Source organism: Centroberyx affinis, unplaced genomic scaffold (genome assembly GCF_046629955.1).
Source record: "Centroberyx affinis isolate AG114_WGS23_722 - 3 ecotype Tasmania unplaced genomic scaffold, CSIRO-AGI_Caff_v1 ptg004114l_1, whole genome shotgun sequence".
NCBI lineage: Eukaryota > Metazoa > Chordata > Actinopteri > Beryciformes > Berycidae > Centroberyx > Centroberyx affinis.
In genome coordinates, this window is record NW_027281890.1 from 140,962 (window position 1) to 151,284 (window position 10,323).

General features: G+C 37.8%; 1 protein-coding gene across 1 annotated transcript; it reads right to left on the reverse strand.

Annotated features, from left to right (window-relative positions):
- Positions 1-561: 561 nt before the first annotated feature.
- On the reverse strand, positions 562-6,154 carry LOC139663747 (cytochrome P450 3A30-like). The gene is made up of 13 exons (XM_071542474.1): positions 6,024-6,154; positions 4,798-4,891; positions 4,635-4,687; positions 4,328-4,427; positions 4,107-4,220; positions 3,734-3,822; positions 3,278-3,426; positions 3,048-3,175; positions 2,844-2,922; positions 2,136-2,296; positions 1,793-2,019; positions 1,522-1,684; positions 562-1,390 (listed from the first exon to the last, which is right to left on the reverse strand). Exons 1-13 carry the CDS (start codon positions 6,092-6,094, stop codon positions 1,289-1,291), a joined length of 1,530 nt encoding a protein of 509 aa, XP_071398575.1. The 5' UTR covers positions 6,095-6,154; the 3' UTR covers positions 562-1,288.
- Between the last annotated feature and the right edge of the window lie 4,169 nt (positions 6,155-10,323).

A 10,323-nucleotide genomic window follows, 5' to 3' on the forward strand; every position in this document is an offset into this window, starting at 1 on the left:
ATTCCACACCTTGTAGTCATGAAAGTACAGATTACATACAGCCAAGGGAGTATTACAATAAGCATATTTAAAAGATAATCAAGCCTTTACAATAAGACTGATTTAATGAAAAACAACGATGACATCATTTTTAGCATACAGAAAAATAGTCTGTTTTAAATGGACTTTGGAAACCTCAGGAGATGTGAGAAACCTTGAGTGAAACGTAAAAGCAACTACAGTGGACACACACACACATACAGTATATTGATTTCATAATACAATTTGATTTTTAAGCACAAGAGCAGTTATTGTACAAAGAGCCATGGTATTTTCACATATTATATAGCTCCATTGACACCAGTGTGATTACTTTATTATTCAAGATATCAAAAAGGTTATACTGAATTATATAGTCTGTTAAAATGCATATACAGAAAATAAACTCAGAAAATGTCAATAAATCAAGGTGACAAAAACATCACCAAGGGTTTGCAAGTGAGGATGCTAGGCTTTGCAACAAGCCCCTCTATTCATCTTGTATAATGCATAGAAAATGTAATAATAAATGCACTTGTAAGATTTTCTCATATTAAAATTGTGTCCCTTTATTGTTCATTTGTTTTATATTGAAATATTAAAGCAGGGTAGGTTTTATGAGTTGAGATTTTGTTTGAATTTGGGAAAGTATAATCCCCATGTCCAGTGAACATAAATGAGAAGGAGGTAATATGTCAGAATCTCGGCAATATTGACAGCGCTATTATTCTACCATTTATTTTCAAAGTAAATGTTGTGGCATCTGACCAACTGAGGTCAAATCTAGGCTTTGCTCCAACTCTGTGAAAGGCAACAAGTGAGTTGTGTGTGGGACTTGCCCAGACAAACAGTGCTGGTCACAGGAATGAGATGAAAGGAGAAGTATGTGCGGGAAAGCACATTCCAAGCATCCCACCATGCAAGCAGTACAAGACTATGGGATATTTAGTATTAGGCTACAAAACAAATTACAAAATGTAAAAAAAAACAAAAAAACACCCTTAAATCCTACTAATGGAGCCTATCTATTCCAACAAACTTGACTGTTTTGACTAGTCCCATGTTGTAAACAGTGTACCAGACAGCTAATGCATGTTACTTGAGATAGCGGTTAGTGAGTGCACTTGTAGCCTGAGCAGCATAATTAATTTTTAGCAGAACATAATATGATTTTTATATATCTTTTCTATATGAGGTAGGTTAATCGGTGAGCTGATTTGATGCTGAAGCAGGATGCAGTGAGAATCGCTATGGTTACAGATAAATGCAGTTAGCTAGCAGGACCATCTACAGCAGATGCTCTGGGCACCAGCTTCAGTTTGATGGGATTCTTAGGGGAGGTGATGGCATCAGTTCCCAGCTCCAATGGAACCTAGGAAAACAAAAAATGATGTTGAAAATGAAGCACCACCAAAATATTTGCTCAAATTCACTCTCACCAAATCTTAGATGTATGAACATGCCACTATTTTAAGACCACAAGCAGTGAGAATGTCTCCTTACATCCGTCTCCTTGCAGGTGACAAAGCTGAAGTTCTGCAGGATCTCCACTATAGCCAACTTCATCATCAAGACAGCAAATCGCATGCCGATGCAGTTCCTTGGCCCGGCTCCAAAGGGTAGGAAGGCATAAGGATCTATCATGTCTTTGTTTTCTTTGCTGAACCTGAAAATAGATGTAGAACATACACAGATAGCATTGGTTGGTTGTTTAGCCAAGTTACTACTTTTGGGTAAGATCTGACTTTAGCCTGCCATTAGTTCAGTGTAGCACCTTTCAGGTTTGAAGGCCTCAGGCTCGGGCCAAAGGGTGGGATCACGGTGGAGAGTGTAAACTGGGATCATGATGGTGGTTCCTTTAGGGATCGTCACACCGTTCACCTCCACAGATGTCTTTGAAATTCTCTCTAGACGATTACCAATAGGGTACAGCCTCTGTGACTCATTCATCGCCATGTCCAGGTACTCCATCTGCATCAGGCCTTCGTAGGTTGGCTGACCCTGGAGATGAGTATAAAGTACTCTGATTAGTGGCTTGGAGAAAGCCAGTTGCTGATAAAAACATAAAGATACGAGTAGGGAGAGATGGCAGAGACAGTAAAAGACATTTGAGTCACCTTGTCTGGGAATGCCTCATCGATCTCCTCTTGCAGGGCCTTTTGGACATCAGGGTTGATTGCCAGGTTGTAGGCTAAAAAGCACAGTGTGCTGCTGCTGGTCTCATAGCCAGCAAAGATGAATATCATGGCCTGCGATAGGATCTCATGATCAGTCAGCCCTGCAACGCAACCACAGCATGTGACTAAACCACTACCAGACCACTGCAGGAGCAATCTTAAAGAAGAATACTAGAGTGATTTGGCGTTATAGCCCATTTACTACAGTCTATGTGTCATTTACATTTCCCCTATCATTTTGCATTGCATGTCGTATTTAGGTATATTTTTTTAACATTTGCTTCTGTTGTTAAAATACAAACTTTACAGTGTTAAACCTAGCTTGAAACTAACTGTTGTCCCAGCTAACAAAGATGCCCCATATAAAAAGACATGGATGTAACAAAAAAGTTTTCTAAGGCAACATGTTTTTAAGGGATTATTTCCTATGGCTGTCTGGTGATTGACAGTAAGCGGAGTGTAATGTAATGTGTGCCCTAATATGAAAACACTCAACAGACACCACTAGGAACAATTGTAAAGGAGAGGGGCACATTGACAATTGGCCTGAACGTAAAAAAAAACAAAAAAAACACTGGTATTTTCCTTAAACCATGAACACAGAGAAAATTCTGTGATTCAATTTCTCCATCTGGTTCCTCACTATACCTTTCAGGGAGTTCTTATCTTCCGTGCTGTTCTCCGAGATCTGAGAGTCCACCATCAGCTGCATGAAGTCCACTCGGTTCTGCCGGGCAAAAACAATTGGAAACCTGATTTTGATTTTCCATACAATCGATTCAGAACCTCACGTTCCAGGGAAATGTCACAAATATGAAATATCACCAAATGACAATACATTACGTGAATTACATTGTGTTCATTCTTATTCCGGTCTGCTTTGACCTTCTTCAGAAAGCTGTAGAAGAAGTCCATCACTTCAGCAGGGAAGAATGACAAGTCCATCTTCTCAAAGATCGGTGACAAGAACGGAAAGAGAACTGAGTTGGATAAGAATGAGAGACAGAAATAGAAATTAATTCAGGATTACAACAGAGGACAAGATAGATATTCTGGTTAAAAAAATATTATGTTTGACATACCAACAAGCACCAGCAGGGGGTTCAAGAAGTTGAATTTGACCATTCTCTTGATGTTTGCTACAAACAGGTCAGAGGGATGGTTGATAGAGTCAATGTCCACACTGAAGGCACTGCTGGTTACGACGTCCATACTGTACGGTCCAAATACTCTGCACGAAACAGCAAAACGAAATCATAATTTCTATCAGGTATGCTAGTATCTATGATCCTTTAAATAATATGAATGGGAAAAAATTACAACTCACAGCTTCAATTCCTTTAAGAAAATTCAGGCTTTGCATTCCAACAACCTTTTGTGTGTAGCAATTTATTGATCACTTATGAAGTATTATGATGTATTCATTAGCAAAAAATAATACATCAATCTTCAGAATTGATTTCAGAACTACTGATAAAGAGTCCGTGCCCAAATCCCATCACAAACACAAGATGCTCACAGGCCAGAACATTACTCACTCTTTAACTTCGATGACTTCATCCGCTGCTGCTTTTTTGTGAAGACTCTTCACTAGATTGCTTGAGTGGTTCAACATTATGGTGTACATCTGCCCAAAAGTAAATAATTAAACCATTAAATCATTAAATAATGACATACACACTTAATGGGCTGAATAGTAGTGCGCCTGGGACACCTTTCTGTTTCAATGTTTTTTTTGTGCATTACAAATAAATAAATACTGTGATATTCATACTCAGGCTCATGCTATGGCATCATATTTTCCCGCACCTCTTACTACTTTCTTGTAAAAAAACAAATCGGTGCAAGACTATGCAGCATCTCAACATTCTAAAAAAAAAAAAAGAATAACGCTGTGATGTGCATCTTAACCTCTTTCAGTCGTCCGCTGGTGAATGATGGAGAGAGCACACTGCGAATCCTCTTCCACTCTTCATCTTCTACGATTGACACAGCATCTCGCAGGGGTCCGTTCAGCCCCAGGTCCTAAACCACACACACAAACACAGAGAGAGGATTCATTTACATGGTGTACTTGGATTAGTATCAAAGTATTGACCGGAGGGGGGGAGTTTGCCGTGAGGTCTCCATACCCGTCTGTTGGTGAAGACAGAATAACACTCCTTAACCAGGATGGCTTTAATCATGGCTGTGTCCATTACACCCATCACCGGCTGCCTGCCATCGTAGAACCTGGAAATGCAAAAAGCAGTTAGCTTATCGGCTTATGCAGTCTCACACCTCATGGAAAACTTTAGTATAATGCATTTTTGTTCCACTAAAATAAACACACATGGTTGCAATCGCACTGCAACATGCTTGTGCATGTGCAGACAACATACACAGGCACACGCACACACACACACACACACACACACACACACACACTCAGACACTTACCCCCACACCTTGCCATACTTGTTGTAGCACATTGTGTCAAATATATGGACACCCTGTGAAATTAAATGAGAGAAGAGTGAACAAAGCATCAAACTCTTCCATTATCAGCAAGCAGGCATCCATTTAGGGCACTGTACTGAAACACTGTCTGAAGGTCTCTCACCTTTCTGTACTCCAAAAACGTCCCAATGAAGGGCAAAGGTTTTGGTCCTTGGATGCCTATTTTCTTGAAAAATCCATAGGGTGCATATCCATATCTGACAATGAAAATCAGGGTTAAGAAACTTAGGGCATCAAACCCACCTGTTGTTACAAGAGACACTTATCTACCTTCCAGTTCTTTCCAGAAAGTCTTCAAGCTTTCCATTTTTTTCTTGCTTTATTCTTTGTTCAGATTTTCACTTATTAATTTTAACATCAATAAGTGTGTGTAAATTAAACAGGACTACAAGTGTCACTTTTGTATTTGATGTGGGATTTGGACTTAATGCAGTTATTGTAAGTGCTAAGTGCTAGGGCTAACCTTCTGAAACAAGTGTTGTGCCTGTCTGTTGTCCAAATACATCGAATTTCAGTTATCAAGCATCAATTGTGAATTCTAATCTCAAAAACTCATGCCGACTGCATCAGTTTTTCTCAGGTTAGACTTAATACTGATCAGTGCTGTATGTTGATCTTGTCACAAAAAACTAGGCCTATATTCATTGTCATACTATATGTCATACTTACTCCACTAGTGCTAATCTACCTATCTTTTTCAGATATTCTTATGAATTATAATAAATCCATGACGAATCTTTTTAATTCACCTGTGAAATTACAGTAATCTGTCAAGCCTGCAATAGTGTAACCATAAAACAGAATTGAAATAAATAACATATTACAAAAAACGTATTATATATAACTATAATATATGACCCTTGCATGTTGAATGATCTCTATTCGTTGGTGCCGGAGTAGCCTACTGCCTATTTAAAAAAAAACGGCATTTCGCATTGTTTATTCCGCAGAATATGTTTAGAAGTACGTCTCAGATTATAGCCTACAAAAAAGGTAAAAAAAAAAATAAAAATAAAAATGAACTTGTAGGCTACATGTAGATGTCATTTATATATATATATATATATATATATATATATATATATATATATATATATATATATATTGGACACAGGTCTTCCTATTCCTAAACATTTGGAAGTAGCCTATATTCAAAAAGCTATAGCCTATATTTTGGTCAATTAAAATATACCCTACTTCGAGTGAATGTAATCAACAGGCGCAAATTGTTTTTTGGCCCATTTCGTATATTTTGAAACATTCTGAAGTGAAATGAACTTTTCTTCCGTAAAATCCTATCCAAGGACAGAAATCACGGAGACTACTTACACCGCGATGAGGCTGATGACAATGACTATCAAAGTCCAGGTCTCAATTGAGAAGTCAGGGAAATAATCCATAACTGCCTCTTCCTCGGCCAAACTTGTGGTTTGTCACCTCCGTCTCGCTGCCTCTCAGCTCCCTGCGGACTACAGTAGGCGGTCCTTTATAGCTGGAAAACAACTCGGAGTTACGTAATAGCGTACTGGAACCATCAGATATCAAGTCAAACTTGATGCAAGTCCACTGTAATTCCTGGAGAGACTTCACCGTGTCTCCGTGCTAGGCTACAGTTGTGAATTTAGACATTGTCGTAAGCTACTTTATATTTTTAAATCCCCTGTGTATAGCCTAATATTCCTATAGGGAGTCCAAGTGTTTGTGTGTTACCCTAAAGTGAGATTGTAGTGACTTTATCCTTGTTTATATTATTTCTGTCTCATATAACTAACCTATTCCTACAATGACATAGTTTTAGGATAGGCTATAGGATTTGTATGGTATCTTTTAGGAACACAGATGGGCCACTACTAACTACATAGGCTACCACATGACAAGTAGGCTACTTTCTGACGACTTTGAGGTCATGCCCACGTGTTAAGGATGACTCATAAACATTTTTTTTTTTTAAGTCTTAAATTGATCATCTAAAAATGCCCAAGGGCAAGGACAAAACTTGGTATGAACAGATTTGTCAGGTGAATGTAACAATTGAATCGGCTGTAGTGAGAGACTATGATTTAACTGGAGAGACGTTGCTCTGTATTCATATTCATGTTAACTTGAAAATGTGGAAAGAAAGGGGTTTCCCATTCTTGTGAAATGTGTAGAAACCAACATGTCAGCCTTTGTAAATGACTTGCTATCCTTTCTTTTCACAAACTTGCTCTAAAATTGGCTTGATTGTCTATTGGCTTGGGCTGGTCTTAATGGATCCCAGGTGTTGCTTTCTTGCTTAGACTATGATTTGATGAAGTAATGAAGAGCGTCAAAAGAAAAGACACACAGATAACTATCCCCCACCACATAGATTCACAATCCATTGAGATTGACACTCAACTGAGATTAATACTGCACACTGTTTTCTTATTTGAGTTGAAGGAAAAACAAAATCAGTTAAAAAATGTTTCTCTGACAATTTTGTTTTTATAGGTGTGTCTGCCTCATGATCACAGATAGTCCTGTAAATACTGCATTCCCATTTCCACGTGGCATTTGTGCTGGGTCAAATATTAAGGCCACAAAGACTATTTCTGTTGTAAATGTGGCACATTTGACAGTTTGACAAACTACTCTACTACGCACATAGCTTCGGCATCAAACATCACTGACAACATTATTATACATTATTATACAAAGCATCCATTCACCCTTTTTCTTAGAAGTGAAATTCAGAGCAGTTGTTTCATATGTGCAAAATGTTAATTAACTAACTCTTGATAACTAGAGCTGACCAAGGAGGTGAGAGGTGACATCAGATGACTCAGCCTCAGTCACCTGATATCCGTTCTTACATCAACCTGTTAAGTCAGAGTTAGATACAACTACAGAGCTACTTGAACAAACACTAAAAATACAGTGGAGAACATAGACTTGGCATTATTTCACAAAGTGCATGGAATATGAATGAATGAATGAATGAATGAATGAATGAATTAACTTTATTTTGGTTGTTCACATTCAAAAAAAAAACTGTACATTTCTTGAGATTAAAATTATTATAACCAAAAAAGGGTTGGGCAGAAGCAATGCTTTTTTTTTTAGCCCACCCTGTACATTACATCAAACAACTCAACACACTTTCAAACAATTTTTTTTTTTTTTTTTTTCCCATTATGCTCACATTCCTCCATAACAATATGTAAATTATATTCTTTATTCAATTAAACAAATTCATTACTTATTAATGAAACACATAAATTATTCAATTAGTCTCACAATTAATATTTATTAATAATTTCCCATTTTAAAGATTGAAGAAAGAATATGGTTCTATTTCTCTAGTCTAACAGCTCTGCTTTTTAAAACAGAAACACACAGAGAAGGTGCAATTTACTGCATTTACTTTCCATCGACTTGTGTGAGTATTGGCTAATGTGAGCCAACAACAGCCACATGGAGATGTTACAAAGGAACTACAATTTTGCACATGGAAAATACTATAGGCAGACCATCTCTGCCTATAGGACCAGCAAAAGGGCAATCATGTGCCATGGAAGTCCAAAGGTCTGCAGGTTTCTATACCAACCAAAGTCTACACCAGCTGATTAAATGATCAGCACACCTTCAACCAGAGTGGAGGAACTAATCAGTGAAATCAGCTGCTGTAGACTTTAGCTGGAATAACAACATGCAGACTCTCTGCCCTACTTGGCCAGTTCAGTATCGGTTGCCCTTCCTTGGTGTTGCTTGTCCAAATCCAGCTACAAACAATAAAAATATTATGGAATTTTTATTTATAAAAATTTCTGTCTAGTATTGTGAGAATTCTGATTTTGGTGTTCGAATAATAATAGCCTAAAACATTAATTGGTAGCACTATCAATGCTTTTAAGGCCCAACAATTTATATTCTTTCAATAACAAGCACACAGCACGTGTTTTAGTGAGGTATAACCATCACCAAATACCTACATTTCCATAAACCACCATAAACTTACCTATGGACTCTATCCTCAAATGAGATGTGTTATAGTCTGAATCCTTCGTTCTACTAGATTTTAATTAATGAACACCTCTTCAAGTGGAGGAAACAAAACATGAGTGGAAAAGAGGGGGATTAAGTCATTAAGTTCAGTCATTAAGGTCTGTAAAAAGGTAGGCAGACAAGGAAATACAGGCTTTAATGTTATGAAAGAGAAAAATAGACCAGGCTTCTTACAGCACAATGAGGGCAAAAACAAGTGCAATTAAAGTCCAAGTCTCAGTGGAGAAGAAAGGAAGTATAGTCCAGTTTGGCCTCTTAATCAAGGCTCATACTTCCACTAACTACTCGTTGCCATGGCCCACTTTGACCCCGTCTCAAGTTCCCACAGAAAACCAAATATACCGGGGGAGCGGTGCAATGAGATTCTTCAGACTTAAATAAGTTGAAAAACTCTAAATCATCACCAAAAAATGAAAAAGGACATGCTAAATAGGAAGCCAGTTTTCAGCTTTCTTAGAGTTTTTATACATCAATTTGAAGTAAATAAAAATCTATTTAAAGCACTTGTCTCCTCTTTTGGACGTCCACTGAAGCTGAATATAATCAACTAGATCAGACTAATCAGACTAAAGTGGGGAGATTTATAGTGAGCCATAGCAGAGGGAGTGATTTAGTTGGCAGGTTATAAAGAAAGAGATGTGATGAAGCTGGAAAAAAAAAATTCTGGTCTCCAGTCGTACCTGAGAAAACATTTAAGATATAATACATAAACCACTGCTCACCTGTTCAGCTGCTACAGCCTCAAATAGTCACCATTATGTAACCATTAAAACAACTCTCACACTTGTGCTGTGGGTGTATTATATATGAATGAATTCAAATTGGCAGAACTGCCTATGACTGTGAAATTATTATATTGTTTGGTGCTCAAGTACAGATTTTGCCATTAACTGAGGTAGTCTCCAGGGGTTTGGAATAATAAAGGAAACATCTTCCTTCATGCAAGGAAACATGAACCCATTTTAGTTATTTTCAGTTTTTAAATTACGAGCTGATCACTATGTCATTGTTTTTTGGCGTAGGTAGTATTAGTAGTATTTGTATTAGAGACTCCTTGGATCTCAATGCAGCAAATGCTTAATTTGGGGCTTTTGTATAGATGAATAGAAATAATATGCATTGAGGTTTCTGTTCCCAATATTTGTTAATATCTCCTTTGTTTTATCTCCTGTGTGATCTGGGCTTGTTTCAACATTACACCATACAGTCTATGGAGGATTAATGCAGGGAAGATTATGTGTTTGTAGATCAAAAACACCGGTTCCTGTGTTTCTCTGAATGCTCACTGAGCAGGAACAAGGCTTCTAGGTTAACAGAGAAAGGAGCAAAGAACCAGGAACAGAGGGAGAACACAGATATTGACTTCGCCTGCCCAGCAGTCGTTTCCTCTGATATCCTGAGGGAAGTCGTGATAGATTCCTCTCATGTTCGATTGCCATCAAGCAACTCATCTGAGAGGCAGAATTCTGCTTTGTTATGTGAGAAAAACAGTTGTGTGTATGTGTGTGTGTGTGTGTGTGTGTGTGTGTGTGTGTGTGTTTGCATTATGGGCAAACATGAACTTTCGTTTGTTTATTTAGATTTCGAACATTTTACTCTACGT

Bases quoted from the DNA above. Each gene is read 5' to 3' on its own strand.
- LOC139663747 (XM_071542474.1), bottom strand. From the start codon at position 6,094: ATGGATTATTTCCCTGACTTCTCAATTGAGACCTGGACTTTGATAGTC. The intron at 4,428-4,634 runs GTAAGTGTCTGA...TTGCATTTCCAG, and splicing joins AAGTATGGCAAGGTGTGGGG to GTTCTACGATGGCAGGCAGC. The intron at 2,297-2,843 runs GTATAGTGAGGA...GTTGCGTTGCAG, and splicing joins AGATAAGAACTCCCTGAAAG to GGCTGACTGATCATGAGATC.